Raw genomic sequence first — 23,667 nt, 5'->3', positions numbered from 1 at the left:
ATTTGGCTCCTGTTAGAATCCCCACAGACTCTGGCTGGATGTCTTCAAAAATCTGTTTCAATGAGTCAATTTCAGCTTCCCACTTGTCTTCAGACAAGTCTGCGCTGCTTTAAATACTACTAATTTTATTTTATCCTGCGGTGAGAGCAAAATACCTTACTTGTGCTCTAAAGGGTTAACCAGATCAGGGCTCAGCTCAAAGTCTTTCTCAAAAAGCATTGAGGGAACTCGTCAGGCGACGTCCTGATGCCATCGGCATGTGCCGTAATCTGCATCGTTTTGGAGTGTGCAGGGCATTGCAAAAGCGGCGGCGTCCCCAATTTCTGCACCAACCGGGATTCTCCGGCCGATCCTGATTTCGGCATCGGAGACTGGAGAATCCCGCCGAAGGTATTTCCTATTTAAAAGGTTCCCCACAGCAGGCTATTGCAGAAAATACGGAGGCATGGGATTGAGGGTGATTTAGCGGTTTGGATCAGTAGTTGGCTAGCTGGAAGAAGACAAAGGGTGGTGGTTGATGGGAAATGTTCAGCCAGGAGTTCAGTTACTCGTGATATACCACAAGGATCTGTTTTGGGTCCACTGCTGTTTGTCATTTTTATAAATGACCTGAAGGAGGTCGTAGAACCATGGGTGAGTAAATTTGCGGATGACACTAAACTCGGTGGAGTTGTGGACAGTGCGGAAGGATGTTGCAGGTTACTGAAGGACATAGATAAGCTAGGCATAGCTTTAAATTGAGGGGAGATAGATATAGGACAGATGTCAGAGGTCGGTTCTTTACTCAGAGAGTAGTAAGGGCGTGGAATGTCCTGCCTGCTACAGTACTGGACTCGTCAACATTAAGGGCATTTAAATTGTCTTTGGAGAAACATATGGATGGTAATGGAATAGTGTAAATGGACTTTAGATTGATTTCATAGGTCGGCACAACATTGAAGGATGAAGGGCCTGTACTGCGCTGTAATGTTCTATGTTCTATGTTATTGATCAAAGTAATCAGTCATGAGGTGAAGTTTCCTTTCCTCAAAGTTTTACAGATTAAAAGAAAATTGTTTGGGGTCTGGTCCAGTATCTTGACACACGTAAAAGAAAACTGAGTATCTCCTTATCCACACAGACTGCAGTATTGTGAAATTAACTATACAACGAGTGACAGAGAGAATGAAGAGCAAGTTCGAGCAGGTGAATTCATGTTAAATCAGGAAAATGAGATGAAGTGAGGTGGGGCAACACAGTAGCACAGTGATTAGCACTGTTGCTTCACAGCTCCAGGGTCCCAGGTTCGATTCCTGGCTTGGGTCATGTCTGTGTTGAGCCTGCACGTTCTCTCTGTGTCTCTGTGGGTTTCCTCCGGGTGCTCCCGTTTCCTTCCACAAAGACATGCTGTTAGGTAATTTAGATATTTTGAATTCTCCCTCTGTGTACCCGAAGAGGCGCAGAATGTGGCAACTGGGGATTTTTCACAGTAACTTCATTGCAGTGTTAATGTAAGTCTACTTGTGACAATAAAGATTTTTATTATTGAAAGCAAGGAAAAGAATGGTTGGATTAAATGAGTGGAAAAAGAGACAGAAAGAAAACCCTGGGGCAGCAGGGTAGCATAGTGGTTAGCATAAATGCTTCACAGCTCCAGGGTCCCAGGTTCGATTCCCGGCTGGGTCACTGTCTGTGTGGAGTCTGCACGTCCTCCCCCTGTGTGCGTGGGTTTCCTCCGGGTGCTCCGGTTTCCTCCCACAGTCCAAAGATGTGCGGGTTAGGTGGATTGGCCATGCTAAATTGCCTGTAGTGTCCTAATAAAAAAGTACGGTTAAGGGGTTACGGGTATAGGGTGGATACGTGGGTTTGAGTAGGGTGATCATGGCTCGGCACAACATTAAGGGCCGAAGAGCCTGTTCTGTGCTGTACTGTTCTATTCTATTAAAAAACAGTTAACTTTAATTTTTATCCAAATCTCCAACACAATTAAAACCTGACTCCACAATTCTAATGATAATTTTGGATGCCAGAGATATTGACGGACAGAAAAGAACCCTCAGCACATTGTCAAAAGACTCCTTAAATTTGAAATGACTTGAAGTGAACCTCTATGGCAAGTTTAGTCTGTATCTACAGTGCAAGCACACTGTTTGCACCATTTTCACGAAGCTGACAGTGGGGCTGTGCACATCAGAGAGCAACTTTTGTGTTTAATTTAAAATTGTTGCGGCATTTGCACATAAATGATTGGTGAGCAATATTTGTGACAGCGTTATTCTGACAGGATTCCGACTTTGATTTCTATTTAAAACATTTAACCTCCTTTTACAGGATCTATTTTGTTATGCTCTTGACGTAGCATAAGCTGCTTCCTTGATGTTCAGACTTGGAGATAGCTTTAACACATTTATTTAAACTGTTAACAATTCTCCTACTTGGATTTGACTCTCCTGTTAATCCTGCTATAGCTACTCAGACTGACAAACCAGTCTGCTACAATCCATGTGTTGGGTGTGATGTGTTTCAAATCAACCCTGTGTACACAATGAGTGTCTCGACTGGAAAGAGGAAGATCATGTGTGCTGTGTCCTTTTATAATGGTTGGTGTATTGCCCTCCTCTGGTAGTGTCGCCTCTCTGTGTATCTTGAATGCCCATTGGTCATGTCCTATCTTACTGACCAATTGGTTGAATGTCTGTGTCATTATGTCTCTGGTGCTCCCTCTAGTGTCTAGCTAGTCTAAGTGTATTTACATTAACCCCTTGTGTAATTACAGTGATGCATATCACCACGTGACATATTTTCTGTAGTGTTGAAGAAAATTGAACAAAATAGGTAGATAAGTGATGCTATATACAAGTTACGATAACAGTGATCATTAAACAATAAGTCAAAATCATATGCATGAGTCCAAAATTCATTAATTATTATGGCCGAGTGTCTTTCTTGTTTAGTTGGTGATGTTGATGGTGGCATGTCCTTGTGAACGCCATCAGTGTCCCTGTGCGTAAGGAACGAAGAAGTGGTCAAGTCACTGCGTTGTCCGATTTGGAGTCTTTTTTTTCTTCCGATGCTTGTGGTAGCGATGTATGCAATCTGTGTCGTCCTGCCATGGTTATTTCATTGTACTGAGCTGAGCAGTAACAGTGTCCCTCATGTGCAGAGTTGTACCATGTCGTACCAGTCATTGTTCCATTGTTGTTGTTTTTGTCATACTTGCTGTCGACGTTGTTGCCTTTGGAACTCTTCTTGTTATCGTTTTTGATGTTGTTATGTTTGGTGGTTTTGTTGTCGTGTTTGCTGCGCTCAAGGACCACACTCTGTGGATAATATGAGTCCTTCACACAGTTACTCATGTCAGCGTGCTTTGTGGCATCTGCTGTTTCCCTGAGTGTGCCATCACTGAGTTCGCGGTGCTCCCCGTCTGGAGTCAAGTCCAGCTTACTTGAATCAGCTTTGACTTGTGGATTCTCCCCGTCTGGAGTCTGGCCTGTTTCACCTGAATCAGTTTTGGCTTGTCGATGCTCCCCGTGGAGTCAGGGCAGGTTCACTTGAATCTTATGACGTTTCTTGATACTCCCCGTCCGGAGTCAAAACATTCAGGAATGCATTTGCTTGTGGAGCGGCTCGAGCGAGTGAGGTTTGACGTAACGTGGTGTCACCAGAGTCACCAGTTGTCTCACTGTGATTGTCGATTGCCTCCGTACACACTATCTGAGGTCTGTCACATTGCACATCTTGTATGGGAAGTTGGAAGCCGTTGTCACTTGTTGCACATACAGTGGGTATGTGACTTCTTGTCTTTCACTGGAGCTGGGTAGATTGTCAGAGTCTTCTTCTGGTGGCTCAAACAATGTGGGTGGACTGTCATAGTCGCTTTGTTGTTCATGTGAGCGTGGTAGACTGTCATAGTCTTCTTGCTGTGCACTCGAGCATGGCAAACTGTCATAGTCTTTCTGTTGTTCACTTGAGCATGGCAGACCTGCATCATCTGCTGCTGGTTGCTCAGAGGATGTTGCCAGACCCTCGTGGTCTTCTTCATGCAAGGACTGCGCTTTGGAGTCTTGCATTGCTCCTATCGTGGAGGCTGTCCACGAGCTCGCTGTGTAGGCTTGTGTCACTCGAGTCACTTCTTGTTCATGCAAGAACTGCGCTTTGGAGTCTTGCATTGCTCCTATCGTGGAGGCTGTCCATGAGCTCGCTGTGTAGGCTTGTGTCACTCGAGTCACTTCTTGTTCATGCAAGGACTGCGCTCTGGAGTCTTGCGTTGCTTCTATCGCGGTGCGTGGACCACTCTCTGTGTGGCAGCAGGCCGCTCTCTGTGGGCTTGTACCGCTCTCTGTCTCTTGGCGTCAGGCCGCAGCATAATCCTACGAGTCGGGATTTCTTATATGCTGGGCTGAAGATTCCCCAATCCGAAGAACTCGTCGTCGGGGCCTTCAATGTACAACAATTCCAATTGCGGTTCGGATTTGGTGCTGGGTGTGGCGCTAACAATTATACTCAAAGCCGAGAGACTAGTACAATAGAGGCTTTATTGCTGTACGATGTTGTCCCTCCATCTGCAACAGTAGACTAAGGGTCTGAGCAGCTCTCATACATTTATACATAAGCTCCCTGTGGGCGGAGCTAGCCGGCAGGGGCTGACCGGAGGAACCTGTATTACAGGTACAGGCATACATCCCCCTACTGCAGTACACATAACTACAGTGGTTATCTCACCACATTCACCCCCTGTAAAAAATGAGTCCGGCGGGGGTGACATGTAACTCTAATACAAAGGATGCTATTTACAAGAGGGTCCAACAAGGAAAATCAAGAGTCCATCCGGTTAGCAGGTTACAGGTTGAGCCGAATCAGTGGTCGGACGTTCCGCTGTGATCGGCGTAGCTGTGGTGGTGACGTCGGCACAGGCGGTGATGGTGCAGGTGCTGGCGGTGTTGGTGCTGGCAGCTGGCGGGATGACTCTGAGAGCAAGCCGAAATCTTCCGTGTCCTCCAGGATGGGCAGGGGGATGAGGGATGGACCTGATGGGGACGAATAGGGGGGCGCTGGGGTTGGCGCAGGAAGGGGTGTGGGCATGGGATCGGCACCTGAGGGAGCCAGGTCCCGGAGCGAGACTGTGTCCTGGCAGCCGTCGGGGAACTCCACGTAGGCATACTGAGGGTTGTCCACCAGGGGTTCCGCCTTGTGGTGCCGTACATGCCTACGGAGAAGGATTGGGCCCGGAGTCGTGAGCCAAGTCGGGAGCGACACTCCGGATGTGGACTTCCTAGGGAAGGCAAAAACACGTTCATGGGGTGTACTGTTAGTTGCGGTGCACAGTAGCGACCGAATGGAATGGAGCGCGTCAGTGAGAGCAAAATACCTTACTTGTGCTCTAAAGGGTTAACCAGATCAGGGCTCAGCTCAAAGTCTTTCTCAAAAAGCATTGAGGGAACTCGTCAGGCGACGTCCTGATGCCATCGGCATGTGCCGTAATCTGCATCGTTTTGGAGTGTGCAGGGCATTGCAAAAGCGGCGGCGTCCCCAATTTCTGCACCAACCGGGATTCTCCGGCCGATCCTGATTTCGGCATCGGAGACTGGAGAATCCCGCCGAAGGTATTTCCTATTTAAAAGGTTCCCCACAGCAGGCTATTGCAGAAAATACGGAGGCATGGGATTGAGGGTGATTTAGCGGTTTGGATCAGTAGTTGGCTAGCTGGAAGAAGACAAAGGGTGGTGGTTGATGGGAAATGTTCAGCCAGGAGTTCAGTTACTCGTGATATACCACAAGGATCTGTTTTGGGTCCACTGCTGTTTGTCATTTTTATAAATGACCTGAAGGAGGTCGTAGAACCATGGGTGAGTAAATTTGCGGATGACACTAAACTCGGTGGAGTTGTGGACAGTGCGGAAGGATGTTGCAGGTTACTGAAGGACATAGATAAGCTAGGCATAGCTTTAAATTGAGGGGAGATAGATATAGGACAGATGTCAGAGGTCGGTTCTTTACTCAGAGAGTAGTAAGGGCGTGGAATGTCCTGCCTGCTACAGTACTGGACTCGTCAACATTAAGGGCATTTAAATTGTCTTTGGAGAAACATATGGATGGTAATGGAATAGTGTAAATGGACTTTAGATTGATTTCATAGGTCGGCACAACATTGAAGGATGAAGGGCCTGTACTGCGCTGTAATGTTCTATGTTCTATGTTATTGATCAAAGTAATCAGTCATGAGGTGAAGTTTCCTTTCCTCAAAGTTTTACAGATTAAAAGAAAATTGTTTGGGGTCTGGTCCAGTATCTTGACACACGTAAAAGAAAACTGAGTATCTCCTTATCCACACAGACTGCAGTATTGTGAAATTAACTATACAACGAGTGACAGAGAGAATGAAGAGCAAGTTCGAGCAGGTGAATTCATGTTAAATCAGGAAAATGAGATGAAGTGAGGTGGGGCAACACAGTAGCACAGTGATTAGCACTGTTGCTTCACAGCTCCAGGGTCCCAGGTTCGATTCCTGGCTTGGGTCATGTCTGTGTTGAGCCTGCACGTTCTCTCTGTGTCTCTGTGGGTTTCCTCCGGGTGCTCCCGTTTCCTTCCACAAAGACATGCTGTTAGGTAATTTAGATATTTTGAATTCTCCCTCTGTGTACCCGAAGAGGCGCAGAATGTGGCAACTGGGGATTTTTCACAGTAACTTCATTGCAGTGTTAATGTAAGTCTACTTGTGACAATAAAGATTTTTATTATTGAAAGCAAGGAAAAGAATGGTTGGATTAAATGAGTGGAAAAAGAGACAGAAAGAAAACCCTGGGGCAGCAGGGTAGCATAGTGGTTAGCATAAATGCTTCACAGCTCCAGGGTCCCAGGTTCGATTCCCGGCTGGGTCACTGTCTGTGTGGAGTCTGCACGTCCTCCCCCTGTGTGCGTGGGTTTCCTCCGGGTGCTCCGGTTTCCTCCCACAGTCCAAAGATGTGCGGGTTAGGTGGATTGGCCATGCTAAATTGCCTGTAGTGTCCTAATAAAAAAGTACGGTTAAGGGGTTACGGGTATAGGGTGGATACGTGGGTTTGAGTAGGGTGATCATGGCTCGGCACAACATTAAGGGCCGAAGAGCCTGTTCTGTGCTGTACTGTTCTATTCTATTAAAAAACAGTTAACTTTAATTTTTATCCAAATCTCCAACACAATTAAAACCTGACTCCACAATTCTAATGATAATTTTGGATGCCAGAGATATTGACGGACAGAAAAGAACCCTCAGCACATTGTCAAAAGACTCCTTAAATTTGAAATGACTTGAAGTGAACCTCTATGGCAAGTTTAGTCTGTATCTACAGTGCAAGCACACTGTTTGCACCATTTTCACGAAGCTGACAGTGGGGCTGTGCACATCAGAGAGCAACTTTTGTGTTTAATTTAAAATTGTTGCGGCATTTGCACATAAATGATTGGTGAGCAATATTTGTGACAGCGTTATTCTGACAGGATTCCGACTTTGATTTCTATTTAAAACATTTAACCTCCTTTTACAGGATCTATTTTGTTATGCTCTTGACGTAGCATAAGCTGCTTCCTTGATGTTCAGACTTGGAGATAGCTTTAACACATTTATTTAAACTGTTAACAATTCTCCTACTTGGATTTGACTCTCCTGTTAATCCTGCTATAGCTACTCAGACTGACAAACCAGTCTGCTACAATCCATGTGTTGGGTGTGATGTGTTTCAAATCAACCCTGTGTACACAATGAGTGTCTCGACTGGAAAGAGGAAGATCATGTGTGCTGTGTCCTTTTATAATGGTTGGTGTATTGCCCTCCTCTGGTAGTGTCGCCTCTCTGTGTATCTTGAATGCCCATTGGTCATGTCCTATCTTACTGACCAATTGGTTGAATGTCTGTGTCATTATGTCTCTGGTGCTCCCTCTAGTGTCTAGCTAGTCTAAGTGTATTTACATTAACCCCTTGTGTAATTACAGTGATGCATATCACCACGTGACATATTTTCTGTAGTGTTGAAGAAAATTGAACAAAATAGGTAGATAAGTGATGCTATATACAAGTTACGATAACAGTGATCATTAAACAATAAGTCAAAATCATATGCATGAGTCCAAAATTCATTAATTATTATGGCCGAGTGTCTTTCTTGTTTAGTTGGTGATGTTGATGGTGGCATGTCCTTGTGAACGCCATCAGTGTCCCTGTGCGTAAGGAACGAAGAAGTGGTCAAGTCACTGCGTTGTCCGATTTGGAGTCTTTTTTTTCTTCCGATGCTTGTGGTAGCGATGTATGCAATCTGTGTCGTCCTGCCATGGTTATTTCATTGTACTGAGCTGAGCAGTAACAGTGTCCCTCATGTGCAGAGTTGTACCATGTCGTACCAGTCATTGTTCCATTGTTGTTGTTTTTGTCATACTTGCTGTCGACGTTGTTGCCTTTGGAACTCTTCTTGTTATCGTTTTTGATGTTGTTATGTTTGGTGGTTTTGTTGTCGTGTTTGCTGCGCTCAAGGACCACACTCTGTGGATAATATGAGTCCTTCACACAGTTACTCATGTCAGCGTGCTTTGTGGCATCTGCTGTTTCCCTGAGTGTGCCATCACTGAGTTCGCGGTGCTCCCCGTCTGGAGTCAAGTCCAGCTTACTTGAATCAGCTTTGACTTGTGGATTCTCCCCGTCTGGAGTCTGGCCTGTTTCACCTGAATCAGTTTTGGCTTGTCGATGCTCCCCGTGGAGTCAGGGCAGGTTCACTTGAATCTTATGACGTTTCTTGATACTCCCCGTCCGGAGTCAAAACATTCAGGAATGCATTTGCTTGTGGAGCGGCTCGAGCGAGTGAGGTTTGACGTAACGTGGTGTCACCAGAGTCACCAGTTGTCTCACTGTGATTGTCGATTGCCTCCGTACACACTATCTGAGGTCTGTCACATTGCACATCTTGTATGGGAAGTTGGAAGCCGTTGTCACTTGTTGCACATACAGTGGGTATGTGACTTCTTGTCTTTCACTGGAGCTGGGTAGATTGTCAGAGTCTTCTTCTGGTGGCTCAAACAATGTGGGTGGACTGTCATAGTCGCTTTGTTGTTCATGTGAGCGTGGTAGACTGTCATAGTCTTCTTGCTGTGCACTCGAGCATGGCAAACTGTCATAGTCTTTCTGTTGTTCACTTGAGCATGGCAGACCTGCATCATCTGCTGCTGGTTGCTCAGAGGATGTTGCCAGACCCTCGTGGTCTTCTTCATGCAAGGACTGCGCTTTGGAGTCTTGCATTGCTCCTATCGTGGAGGCTGTCCACGAGCTCGCTGTGTAGGCTTGTGTCACTCGAGTCACTTCTTGTTCATGCAAGAACTGCGCTTTGGAGTCTTGCATTGCTCCTATCGTGGAGGCTGTCCATGAGCTCGCTGTGTAGGCTTGTGTCACTCGAGTCACTTCTTGTTCATGCAAGGACTGCGCTCTGGAGTCTTGCGTTGCTTCTATCGCGGTGCGTGGACCACTCTCTGTGTGGCAGCAGGCCGCTCTCTGTGGGCTTGTACCGCTCTCTGTCTCTTGGCGTCAGGCCGCAGCATAATCCTACGAGTCGGGATTTCTTATATGCTGGGCTGAAGATTCCCCAATCCGAAGAACTCGTCGTCGGGGCCTTCAATGTACAACAATTCCAATTGCGGTTCGGATTTGGTGCTGGGTGTGGCGCTAACAATTATACTCAAAGCCGAGAGACTAGTACAATAGAGGCTTTATTGCTGTACGATGTTGTCCCTCCATCTGCAACAGTAGACTAAGGGTCTGAGCAGCTCTCATACATTTATACATAAGCTCCCTGTGGGCGGAGCTAGCCGGCAGGGGCTGACCGGAGGAACCTGTATTACAGGTACAGGCATACATCCCCCTACTGCAGTACACATAACTACAGTGGTTATCTCACCACATTCACCCCCTGTAAAAAATGAGTCCGGCGGGGGTGACATGTAACTCTAATACAAAGGATGCTATTTACAAGAGGGTCCAACAAGGAAAATCAAGAGTCCATCCGGTTAGCAGGTTACAGGTTGAGCCGAATCAGTGGTCGGACGTTCCGCTGTGATCGGCGTAGCTGTGGTGGTGACGTCGGCACAGGCGGTGATGGTGCAGGTGCTGGCGGTGTTGGTGCTGGCAGCTGGCGGGATGACTCTGAGAGCAAGCCGAAATCTTCCGTGTCCTCCAGGATGGGCAGGGGGATGAGGGATGGACCTGATGGGGACGAATAGGGGGGCGCTGGGGTTGGCGCAGGAAGGGGTGTGGGCATGGGATCGGCACCTGAGGGAGCCAGGTCCCGGAGCGAGACTGTGTCCTGGCAGCCGTCGGGGAACTCCACGTAGGCATACTGAGGGTTGTCCACCAGGGGTTCCGCCTTGTGGTGCCGTACATGCCTACGGAGAAGGATTGGGCCCGGAGTCGTGAGCCAAGTCGGGAGCGACACTCCGGATGTGGACTTCCTAGGGAAGGCAAAAACACGTTCATGGGGTGTACTGTTAGTTGCGGTGCACAGTAGCGACCGAATGGAATGGAGCGCGTCAGGGAGGACCTGCTGCCAGCGAGCGGCTGGGAGGTTCCTGGACCGTAGGGCCAGCTGGACGGCCCTCCATACCGTCCCGTTCTCCCTCTCTACCTGCCCGTTTCCCCGGGGGTTGTAGCTGGTCGTCCTGCTGGAGGCGATACCCCTGCTGAGCAGGAACTGACGCAGCTCATCGCTCATGAATGAGGATCCCCTGTCACTGTGGATATAGTCGGGGAAACTGAACAGGGCGAAAATGGAATCCAGGGCCTTGATGACGGTGGCAGACGTCATATCTGGGCATGGGATGGCAAAGGGGAACCTAGAAAATTCATCGACCACACTAAGGATGTAGGTGTTGCGGTCGGTAGAGGGAAGGGGCCCTTTGAAGTCCACGCTGAGGCGTTCAAAGGGGCGGGATGCTTTCACCAGGCGCGCGCGATCTGGCCGGTAGAAGTGCGGCTTGCACTCCGCACAGATCTGGCAGTCTCTGGTGACTGTCCGTACTTCCTCGACGGAGTAGGGCAGATTGCGGGCTTTGATCAGATGGTACAAGCGAGTGACCCCCGGATGGCAAAGGCTCTCGTGCAAGGCACGGAGCTGGTTCACTTGTGCACTGGCACATGTACCTCGGGAGAGGGCGTCTGGGGGCTCGTTGAGCTTGCCGGGGCGATACAAGATCTCGTAGTTAAAGCTGGAGAGCTCGATTCTCCACCGCAAGATTTTGTCATTCTTGATCTTGCCCCGCTGCGTGTTGTTGAACATGAAGGCTACCGACCGTTGGTCAGTGAGGAGAGTGAATCTCCTGCCGGCCAGGTAATGCCTCCAGTGCCGCACCGCTTCAACGATTGCCTGGGCTTCCTTTTCGACAGAGGAATGCCGAATTTCGGAGGCGTGGAGGGTGCGTGAAAAGAATGCCACGGGTCTGCCGGCCTGATTCAGCGTGGCGGCAAGGGCGACATCTGAAGCGTCGCTCTCTACTTGGAAAGGCAGAGTCTCGTCTACGGCGTGCATCCCCGCCCTGGCTATGTCAGATCGAATGCAGGCAAAGGCCTGTTGTGCCTCGGCCGAGAGGGGAAAATGTGTGGACTGGATAAGTGGCCGGGCCTTGTCTGCGTATTGCGGGACCCACTGGGCGTAATAAGAGAAAAACCCAAGGCAGCGTTTGAGGGCCTTGGGGCAGTGGGGGATTGGGAGCTCCATGAGCATGCGGTCGGGATCGGGCCCCAGTAGTCCGTTTTGGACTACGTAGCCAAGGATGGCTAAGCGGTCTGTGCGGAACACACATTTCTCCTTGTTGTACGTGAGATTAAGGAGAGATGCGGTGTGGAGGAATTTATAAAGGTTGGCATCATGGTCCTGCTGGTCATGGCCGCAGATGGTGACATTGTCGAGGTACGGGAAGGTGGCCTGCAATCCGTACCGGTCAACCATTCGGTCCATTTCTCGCTGAAAGACCGAGACCCCATTCGTGACGCCGAAGGGAACCCTCAGAAATTGGTACAGACGACCGTCCGCCTCGAAGGCAGTGTAGGGACGGTCCGATTTACGGATAGGGAGCTGGTGGTAGGCGGATTTCAGGTCAATAGTAGAGAAGACCCGGTACTGTGCAATCTGATTGACCATATCAGAAATGCGGGGGAGGGGGTACGCGTCGAGCTGCGTGTACCGGTTGATGGTCTGGCTGTAGTCCACGACCATCCTGTGCTTCTCCCCGGTCTTAACCACTACCACCTGGGCTCTCCAAGGGCTGTTGCTGGCCTCGATGATACCCTCCCGAAGCAGCCGCTGGACTTCGGACCTGATGAAGGCCTTGTCCTGGGTGCTGTACCGTCTGCTCCTGGTGGCGACGGGCTTGCAATCCACAGTCAGATTAGCAAAGAGGGAGGGGGGCTCGACCTTGAGGGTCGCGAGGCCGCAAACGGTGAGGGGAGGTAGGGGTCCACCGAATTTGAGGGTGAGGCTCTGGAGATTGCACTGGAAATCCAGGCCTAGTAAGAGTGAAGTGCAGAGGTCGGAGAGAATGTACAGACGGAAACGGTCGAATTCCACACCCTGCACAGTGAGTTTAACCAGGCAGAAACCCCGGATCGGGACAGAGTGGGAACCGGAGGCAAGGGAGATCTGCCGGTCGGCGGGATGGATCGCAAGGGAATAGCGCCTTACCGTGTCCGGGTGGACGAAGCTCTCGGTGCTCCCGGAGTCGATGAGGCAGGGGGTCACATGGCCGTTGACCAGCACCGATGTGGAAGAGGGTGCCAGGTTGCGAGGACGGGACTGGTCGAGCGTAACGGAGGCGAGCAGTGGTTGGTCGGCGGTTGAGTCAGATGAGTCCGACGAGGAGCGGTAGAGACCCGTGTCCCGTGATGGCGGCCCCTGGAAACGAGATGGCGGCATCCGCAGTACCTGTGGGTAAAATGGCGGTGTCCATGGAGCGCACGTTATGGGGTCGGAACAAAATGGCGGCGCCCATGGAACGCACTTGGCTGTGGTGGATGAAGATGGCGGCGCCCATGGGGCGCACGTGGCGGGGGCGGCAAAAGATGGCGGCGCCCACTGATCGCACGTGGGGTCGGGGGAAGTGGACGGCGGGGCCCATTGAGGGAGGACCTGAGGAGTGGGGACCGGCGGCGCGTTAGCGGCGACCGTCCGGGACTGACACACCGCTGCAAAGTGGCCTTTCTTGCCACAAGCTTTGCAGGTCGCTGTGCGGGCCGGGCAGCGTTGGCGAGGGTGCTTCTGTTGGCCGCAGAAGTAACAGTGGGGACCCCCAGGGGGTGCGGTGCGGCGGGCAGCGCAGGCATAGTGCGCGGGGGCGGCTGCTGGGGGGGGCCGTTTGCGGGGTCCACGAGGGGTAGGACGGATGGGCCTGGGGAGCCGTTTGCGGGGTCCACGAGGGGTAGGACGGGTGGGCCGAGTGGCTAGCGGAGTAAGTTTGCGCACTACGGGAGGCGGCCGTCATGGAGAGCGCCAGGGCCTTTGCGGCCGCGAGGTCGGGGGCGACCCCTTCCAGCAGTCGTTGCCGGATGGGGTCCGATGCAATGCCTGTAACGAAGGCATCGCGCATGAGTAAATCAGAATGTTCCGTGGCTGTGATGGCCCGGCAGTCGCAGTCTCGTACCAGAGGTATAAGGGCCCTCCAGAAGTCCTCAATCGACTCACCCGGCTGCTGGACGCGAGTAGAAAGTTGATGCCTCGCAAACAGGGTGTTCGCCGATGGTGCATAGTTCTCCTTGAGCAGTTCCATAGCTGCGGTGTAGTCGGTCGCATCTCGAATGAGCGGAAAGACGCTGGAGCTAAGTCTGGAGTACAGAAGTTGCTTTTTCTGAGCCTCCGTCGGGGGAGGGTCTGCTGAAGAGATGTAGGCCTCGAAGACTGCGAGCCAGTGATCACAAAGTCTTTTCTGGCGTGAGGCGAATGCGGATCCAGCTGCAGACGGTCAGGCTTGACTCTGATGTCCATGGTGACTGGGAAATCGTACAGCAATAAATTGTGGCGCTAACAATTATACTCAAAGCCGAGAGACTAGTACAATAGAGGCTTTATTGCTGTACGATGTTGTCCCTCCATCTGCAACAGTAGACTAAGGGTCTGAGCAGCTCTCATACATTTATACATAAGCTCCCTGTGGGCGGAGCTAGCCGGCAGGGACTGACCGAAGGAACCTGTATTACAGGTACAGGCATACATCCCCCTACTGCAGTACACATAACTACAGTGGTTATCTCACCACACTGGGGTAGCCACCTCCCAAGGTGAAATCTTCATCTGAGTCGTTGTCTTCTGGGACCATATCATCATGTTATGTGTCGGAGCTGGCATTGGCCTCGCGATGTCCAAAGATCTGAATCATAGTCTTCAAGGACTGTATCATCTCATTGGGTGGTACTAACTGCTTGTTGCAGGGTTCTACGGAGGTTACTTTCAGCTACTAGTCGAATTTCAGGCATTGTGCTGTCGTTCAAGGTGAAAGAATCGGGTTTCGTATTTTGAGACATTTCCCCTTTAGGTGGCGTGGTTCGGGGCCTCTGACATCACGACGCGTGTGACGTAGGAAGTAGGACGCGATTGGGCATGCGCAGATTGCTGTTCCTTTACTTGGGGCCATTTTCTCAACTGCGCACGTGCAGCACCTTTTCCAAGATGGCCGCCAATCAAAACTGCAGATTTCTTCAATGGAAAGCCTACCTTCCCCTAGTGGTGAGTTGTGGTGTCTCTCTTACTGTTTTTTTCAGTATGTTACTCGCAGAATTCTAAGAATTTGTCCAGGACTGCCTGGAAGTCGCTCTTGTTGTGCCCCTTTGAGTATTTGAAGGTTTGGAAGATTTCAGCTGCTTCTGGACCCGTGATGGTAAGTAGAAGCTTTATTTTCTCTGCATCCGCCACACCATCTCGGGCGGACGCTACCAGGTAGATCTTGAATCTCTGCTGGAACCAATGCCAGTTTTCACTGAGGTTGCCTTGTTACCTGAGCTGCTGTGGAACTGGAATCTTGAACATCATCTTGCCTGGCTACTGTTGCTGGTTGTCACTGTTTGCTGCATTATAGAACATAGAACATAGAACAGTACAGCACAGAACAGGCCCTTCGGCCCTCGATGTTGTGCCGAGCCATGATCACCCTACTCAAACCCACGTATCCACCCGATACCCGTAACCCAACAACCCCCCCCCCCCCCCCCCAACCTTACTTTTTTAGGACACTACGGGCAATTTAGCATGGCCAATCCACCTAACCCGTACATCTTTGGACTGTGGGAGGAAACCGGAGCACCCGGAGGAAACCCACGCACACACGGGGAGGACGTGCAGACTCCGCACAGACAGTGACCCAGCCGGGAATCGAACCTGGGACCCTGGAGCTGTGAAGCATTTATGCTAACCACCATGCTACCGTGCTGCCCAGTTGTAACTATATGGATTTAAATGGTCACTCCTGGATACCATGTTTTGTTATGCTCTTGGCGTCACATTAGCTGCTTCCTTGATGTGCACTCTGACAAAGGAAGATTCAGACTTGGAGATAGCTTTAACACATTTATTTAAACTGAACAATTTTCCAGTTGGATTCGACTCTCCTGTTAATCCTGCTGTAGCTACTCAGACTGATGAAGCAGTCTGCGGCAATCCAGGTAGTGGGCGTGATGTGTTTCAAATCAACCCTGTGTACACACTGAGTGTCTCCACTGGAAAGAGGAAGATCATGTGTGCTGTGTTCTTTTAAATGGGTTCGTGTAATGCCCTCCTGTGCTCGTGTCACCTATCTGTGTATCGTGAATGCCATTTGATCGTGTCCTATCTTACTGACCTATTGGTTGAATGTCTGTGTCATGATGTCTCTGGTGCTCCCTCTAGTGTCTAGCTAGTCTAAGTGTATTTACATTAACCCCTTGTGTAATTACAGTGATGCATATCACCACAGGATCCATATCGATTCCTATGTATGCAGTTTACACTGTGGCTCTGAAGTTGGCACTAAAAGCTATATGCTAGGGTATTTATTGACGTTGAGATTTTTAACTTTGGTCCAGCATTTATTTTATGCTGATTTTATAATTGATAAATGAATTGATTTTATGCTGAAATGCTTTATTTTGTTGTTGCTTTCAATAAAAGAACGGAGGCCACTGTGTGACAGTGTGTCCTCTGCAAGTGAATTAATTGAGTCACTTACCAGAAACATGTCTGGTGGGACGGAATTTCAAACTCCCTGAGAGAATTTAGCAGCAAGAAATAGACAGAGAGGAAAAATGAAGATGCTGCTGTTTAAGGGAGACACTATTGACCGGAGCTGTTTTATCCAATCTGTTTACCATAGGTTTACCGACTGATAGTTTTCATGGTTAATGTGTTTCAGCTGCCCACCATGGACTAATTCTACTTTCTGTTTACCAGGTCTGGAAAGATGCTGCAACACAAATTTTCTTTTCTATCTCAGTGGGTTGGGGCAGTTTAATCGCACTGTCATCGTACAACAAATTCCACAACAACTGTTGCACCGACACCATCATTGTCTGCGTTGCTAATTGTGCTACGAGTGTGTTTGCTGGATTTGCCATCTTCTCCATCCTGGGACACATGGCTCATGTGCAAGACAAGCCTGTTCCAGAGGTTGTACAGTCAGGTAAACCAGAACTGGGAAAAATATCAAGCAGGGTCACAAAGCTTTAACCATCTCGCTCTCAAATGATTTATTCTGAGATTGTTCCAGTGTACAGACACGATCATCAATACTTGAATTTACAACAGTCATTCTGATGGAAACTGATAGTTTCTGAAAAACCACACAATGAAATGGGGTTTGGATTATACTGGACAGCGATTGGAACTGATCAATGAGCTGGAATTTCTGGAAATTGGCTGATTTGTTTATTTAACCTTTCCTCTTAAATGCAGCTTTTAAAATAGGCACAGAACTGGAAGCCACTGTAAATGAGTTACAGAATCACAGACAACAAAGATTTTTGACGAAGTGTAGTTTATTCACTAGCTTAGCAGCTACTTCATCACTTCCTCTGCCCGCACTCCTGGAGATGAGTTCCACACTCCCGACATGGGACCTCTTTTGCAGCCGTGTTATCACATTCTCACGTGACCATCTTCCCCAGTGAGTTGGAACATCCGGTGGCATAAGATGGAACAGTGTGATGAATGTGATGATATGATCTGCATACTCGTCTGCCATTGGGCCAGAACGTCGGCTTACCATTGGCCCTGGTCGGTCATGTGCCTCTCGACCGATTGGCCGAGAGGCTGAGTTAACCACGCCTCTACCAACGAGGTATAAATGCTCAGAAGCCTGACGATCGTTCTTTTCCACTGTAGACGATCGCCAGGCTGTGTTCTAGTTAATTAAAGCCTGACATTGGTAAATCACTCGCCTCGCGTGCAATCGATGGTGCATCAATGAATAGCGAACTATGTGCTGAAAATGTGGTAGTTGCAGGTTAAACACGTTAGCAATGCATAACTATTCACATATCCAGTGAGGCACGGATTAAGCTGTTGCAGCTAGTGCATAGTTCATCACATCTCCCTTTCCCCCCATTTTCATTGTATGTAGTCATGCTCAAACAAGCCGAAATATGTATCGACAAAGACTAAATGTTGCCATCTTTCCATCTGAAGATGTCAGCTGCTGTGAATGACCATGGGAGGTCTGGGAACTGCAGTGGTTTGTTTGCTTGATGCGGCTTGAGTACGTCACATGGTGCACATCTGGCGACTTCACTCCACATGTTTGTGTACAGTGAGCACCAGTACAGTGAATCCGTGGCCTTGTTTATGGCTTGCAAGCTGGGGTTCCCTTGGTAAGGTTGCTGGCTGCAGTACCTCTGAAGAGATGTAGGGATGACAAATCGCTGGCCTCGCAGTATCAGTCCATCCCACACAGTTAGTTCATCTCTGATGGTGAAGAATGTGCAGAACATATGGGGAAGCTCCCTTGAGGACTCAGACCAGCCCATCATGATGGTGTTGTGCAATTGACTGCATAATATCCATCTTTTGAGTGCATGAATTCGACAAGAGGACAGGATCATATTGTCATATGTCTATCTGATGTCTATGACTTCCTCACGACCTGCCTGGCCTGTAGAAGGGTAAGAAGGCCCTGGAAAGAGCATCAGCCAAGTACAGATCCTTACTACATCTGTAGACCATGCTTATATTTTTGTGCGATTGCTATAACATCATGCATTGCAGCTGTCCAGGTGCACTTTGAAGAGGCTTTTTTAATATAGTTATGAGCAGCTGATGATCCATTTCAACAGTTGCGGGTGACCATATGTAAAATCATGAAATTTTTGACAAGCGCAGACGGAAGCGAGGAGTTCCTTTTTTGATCTCAGCATAGCGAGTCTCAGGGTAAGCGAGGGCCCTCATAGCAAAGGCTGATCTGCCATTGTGGATGCAGACTGCGCCAAGTCCGTGCTGGGAGGAGTCTGCTGATAGGAGTAAGGGTTCTCAATTGTCAAAGTGGTGTAGCGCCAGTGGAGGAACTACAGTAATCTCATCTAGATCTCACTATAACAGAAATGAACATCGAAAGATGATTTGTCGTACCAGGAAAATGCTGGAGGATGTGCTTGACCACAGGGATGGCTACATGGTGTATAGCCATTGTCTTGTCTGGATTGGTCTTTCCACCATTAGCTGTTTGAAGATGGCCTGTGTAATTAAACTGATTGACCCTCAATCTGCACTTCGCAGGATTAATCTTCAACTGCATGGTACTGCTTCTGTCGAGGATGAGATGAAGATGTGCATCATTTTCTTGCTTTCTATGACCCCAAACCGCTGCAGCGCAGGTTGTCTTTCATTTCCTTGAAAGATCACCAATGCCTGTACACCTTGGGCTGCCGCTGGTCTCCCCCTTCTGGGTTCCTCCTTGGCCTGATGGGCAGCCAGACTTCACGGTGTGCAGTGGGCCCCCTGCACATGGGTTACCACTTCAAGCCTGCGTCGACATTGCTGCCATCATCTCCAGTGTCTGCCCGCCAAGGCTGCCACCAACAACACGAGGGCAGCCATATTGTTATAACTGTACGGAATTGAGAAATAGAGAGACCGACTATCAGTGTCCCTCTCCGGGGACACTCAAACGCCCCAGCCTCCCCAACTCTTACGTGTCCTGCCTTCTCTGAGAGTGCCATTCACTGAGCCAGTTGTACTGGAAAACCTTGTTCTGCACACTCATCATCTGCCCCTAGACCCCAGACCCCTGCCGGGAATATTAGGGAGATTGTGCCCCGGGTTCCCACCCTTGATCCTCATACTTACCCGATGGTCATGAGGATAACCCCCAGTACTGAAGCCCAGTTCCTGAGTGTTTGATCGTTGGTTGCTGCCTCTATGGTGCTGCGCTTCTCGAGGTCAGGCAAACTGTTGAGGCTTCAAAGTTTGATTGAAGTGCAATGCAGTAATAATCATCTGAGACATAGCACGTGTATTATCATAACTATCAGCATTGCAAGTGTGAATGTAGTGTTGAGATAGCCACTAGAGGGAACTACAGTTACAACTAAGGCAGTGATGCTCGACCTCGGAGGGGGAGTAGACGCAGGAGTTAGCTAGTGAAGGGCAAGAGAGCAGATCGTGCAAGTAAGGCTAGATTATAGGTTGAACCAGTAGTGAGATTAGCAGCAGATGAGTATACTTAGATGTTATTGATCAATTGTGTATTCTTAATGAATATGTGTCGAATCCGAGTTAGTAGTGTAAATAAATTGGTCATTTTGTTTAAGTTAAAGCTATTTTGTGGCCGTTGTGAACACTACGCCAAACATCCTGAAATAAGCAACACAAAGAACACCACACCTGTGAGCTGCCACAAGAGAATATTTTGTTAATTAAGCGGCAACAGTAACAATGTTTTGAAAATCAGTTACGTAACATTCCACACAGCACACTAACCATTAAACAACAAGGAAACGTTACTGTTCCATATTGTTGCCAATACAAAGCTATATCAGCTAAATTTCACACAAAAAAAACAAACACACGGTATCACCCCTCAGATTCCTCAACAGAAATGGAGGAGAAGCCGGAGAATGTTTTATGATGTCCAAAATTTTGTCATTGAAATGATCTGTCCATCACAAAGTGTGGCTTGCTTCATGTATCAGTGCCATTCTCCGTCCAGGAGCCGCAGCTGTGCAGGACCTCCCAGAGAGCCCAATCTCACCACAACCAAATCCTGGCATCCACCGACCCTCAAGGTGCAGTTGGACATCCTTGATGTGTTTAACCAACGGTGACGTGCCAGTTACATGCAGCACTCACCACACCAGCAACAAAAGCATCAACAATTTGTAAAAGCATTTCTTCAACAGGATAGAATAGGTAGCCCATTTGGAACAATACCAGGTCCCGCAGCAACTTCCTGTTTCAAACACGATTGTCTTATGGACTCGTACGTCTCCCTGAGCCCAGTGTTCCAGGACTGTGGTGAATGTGGAACCACTATAATTCACACTGTACATTACTGTGTCCCTGTGGGCTCCATCTGTGAGCCGTCGCGCGGCTCTGCCCACAGGGGGAGATGAGGAGCATGTACAGGGCTCCGCCCTCGGCTCCACCCCCTTCAGGAAGTATAAGTGCTGCGGTCCTGCGAGTCCGCCTTCAGTTCAGCATAGTCGCAGGCAGGCTCAGTTTTAAGCCGATTAAAGCCACAGTTTACTCCAACTCGTGTCTCTGGTTGAATTGATGGTCGCATCAAGGATCCAGCTACCTTTGAAATAAATTATCCTTCTTTCCGGCGACAGAAAAGAAAGGAAACTGCAACAGAAGTCTCCAGGCATCGCAGCTACCAACAGGGGCAAGCAGCAAAAACAACCTGCAGCTGTGAGGTGTTCTCACAGCGAACAAGGCCATTCCTCATTAGCAATAGCCTTCAGTTGTGAAGCTAGAGGCTGCTCACACTTCAAGGGAGTTAAAGTGACCTTCAGCAGAGAACCAAGAGCAGGTCTCTTGTCGTGGAAGTGTTAGGTCGGACAGACAGGCAGCCCCTGTTATGGATATCCACAATATTTAAAGATAACTTGACGGCTTCACAGATGAAAAGGCCCTACGCTTCAGTGCCCTTGAGCTTCATGCCAGAAAATGGAAAGAGCTACTCACCTGCTCCGTTCCCCTCGGCAGCCATTGCGCAAACTTCATGTTTTTAAAAAGGAGTACTAAATGATGCCCACGTGATTTTTCCTTGGAGAGCCGGTTAATTCCTGGGAGGCCGTTGCTTTGACTTCAATCTCGCTAATGAGATGGAAATTAATGTAAATGAGGGTTAACGATGAACTCGCCATATTTGCGCATGATCCGGAACTCACCATCGGGAACGGGCCAGCTAGATTGCAAACTGATTTGCACCAAGTGTGAATCTTGATTTTGGTCTTTCCTGCCAATTAACCAGCAGGCCCAGATCCTCTCCATGCACAACGCGGTGGTTAAATCACATCCAAAGGATTCTGTAGTTCCAATCAGCAGCATTAGTTAAATAATTCAATTTTCCACATTTGTTGCATCTTTTACCCGATGCAAAAGAAGCTGCTCTGTTCTGAGGTTGCTGGCCAGTGCTGTTGGAGCAGGGAATGCTCTACTGTGAATACTTCTGATTGCCGCCTAAAAACTTTTTTTGATTGTTTGTTTAGCATGGAGATACTAATGGCTGCTTGTAAAATTCTCTCACATCTGCTTGCACCAAAATCACCGTGAATTCCACAAACTATTTGATTCTTGATCAGTTCATCAGTGAAAGTTCCGAAAATATATTTTTGCATATATTTTCGGAGTGGCCATTTAAGATTACATTGTTTCATCGGCTCTTTAGTTTGTTGAATTTAACAATGTCTATCGAGCGTTATGGTTTTGATTCAATGATCCCGTTGCGCCTGGCAGGGTTCCGTGGGCAATGGATGAATTGCACGAGACCCCCAACTCTGGCTCCGCGCTGGATCATTCGTGAGTAACCCGCCTCGCTCCACCCTGCACGTTCTGGATCTCCCCCTTACTGAACGAGATAGAGATCAGCATGTTTAAATGGACCACGCGAAACGGCACCCCGGAATTATTTTGCAGGCCCCTGGGTGGTCGGGGACAGGACAGGGTAGTATCGTGGCACTCCACCGCCACCCAGGCACCTTGGCACTGCCAGCCTAATGGTTTTTTATAATGCCCACACACTAGATAAGTGTGGCTTTGGGAATCAATGGCCATGCCTACGAGACCTCACCAGGGCACCATTTAGTATTGGTCCACACAAACGTGGACCAGGTGTAACACCAACTCGGGGTGGGGGGAGTGTTTCAGGCTGTTGAAGACACTCCTATTAGGATAAGGACTGGGAAGAGTAGTACCCTGGTACTCCCCCTGTCACCTGGGCACCGTGGAACTACCAGCCTGGCACTGTCATGTGCCAGTGGCACTGTCATAGTGTCAGGGATAAGTTCGGGAGTCCTTGCCAATTGGAGATGGCATGAAGGGGGTGGGGGGTTGTGTTACCAGAGGACACAACAAGATTGTGGGGGTCGATAAAATGGGGCTGGGGGAGATCAGGGCTGCCAGTCAAACGGCGCCTGATCGGCGAACAGCCATTCCTGCTGGCGAGAGCGGCTCATAGGCAGAAAATCTCTCCAAGTGTGGCCTGAGTGGGGAGAACTCACTGAGACAAAACAAAAGCAAAGTCCCATTCAATAGTGGGCTGCTTCTTGCTGCTGCAGCCCCCAAGAAACACCTCCCAAACGTGCCCAAAAGTTGACCTTAACATTTCTCCACTGAACTGCGCCCTACATTTGTAACTAGGAGACAGAGGCCTTTAATCCCCGACCCGGCGTCGGGTCAGATAATCCCCGGGGGGGGGGGGGGTACGAGAATTGTGCTTCACCATTCTCCGGCTCCATTCTTCGTGCGCCCGCGGGATTCCCGTCGCGCTGGTCGTGGGCCGTTGACAGCGGCCGCCCCCGCCGGCAATTCTCAGGGCCCTAATGGGCCGGGTTCGGCCGAGTCCCGCTGGCGTGGATTACTCACCTCCCACATGGCGGGACCTGGAAAGTGAGTGTGCGGGGGCCATCCGGGAGAGGGGGCGGGGGATCCAACCCCGGGGGTGGGGGGGTGGGGGGGGGTGGGGTGGGGGGCACGATTGCCTGGCCCGGGATCAGGGCCTACTGATCGGCGGGCAGGCTGGTTCCGTGGGATGGGCTTGTTCCGTGGCATCCTACTTTACTCCCGTGTATGAGCAGAAATATGCCAGTCGTTCAGCGCATGCACGGAACCGCGCGGGCCGTTCCGCGCTGGATGGACCTGCGGGGACAACTCTGTCGGCAACCCAGCCCCCTAGAAAGGTGATAATTACTCACTTTCGAGGCCCATTGACGGAGTCGTTGGTGCCGGTTTTCACGCCGACGTGGGGACATGGCCCCATTATTGAAGAATCCCACTGTGGCGAATTATATAACTTGTTAATTCACACTGTATTGCCTTACATGTATTGTGTCCCTGTGGGCTCTGTATATGAGCCGTTGCGTGGCTCTGCCCATAGGGGGAGATGAGGAGTTTGTACGGGGCTCCGCCCATGGCTCCGCCCATGGCTCTGCCCATGGTTCCTCCCACTAACCGGAAGTATAAAGCAATGCAGTCATGAGCCTGCTCTCAGTTCATCTCGTCACAGGCA

General features: G+C 49.4%; 1 protein-coding gene across 1 annotated transcript in view; it reads left to right on the top strand.

Moving 5' to 3' along the window:
- The window catches only part of LOC119951666 (sodium- and chloride-dependent neutral and basic amino acid transporter B(0+)-like), a 101,012-nt gene that overhangs the window by 51,029 nt on the left and 26,316 nt on the right, over positions 1 to 23,667 (top strand). Inside the window, exon 7 of the mRNA XM_038774859.1 lies at positions 16,398 to 16,626. Within this exon, the coding sequence (XP_038630787.1) occupies positions 16,398 to 16,626 (229 nt within the window). The remainder of the gene's footprint in view (positions 1 to 16,397; positions 16,627 to 23,667) is intronic.

Source organism: Scyliorhinus canicula, chromosome 17 (assembly GCF_902713615.1).
Source record: "Scyliorhinus canicula chromosome 17, sScyCan1.1, whole genome shotgun sequence".
Classification (NCBI taxonomy): Eukaryota; Metazoa; Chordata; class Chondrichthyes; order Carcharhiniformes; family Scyliorhinidae; genus Scyliorhinus; species Scyliorhinus canicula.
The sequence above is the reverse complement of the archived record's forward strand: the minus strand, read 5'-3'. Positions and strand labels throughout refer to the sequence as shown.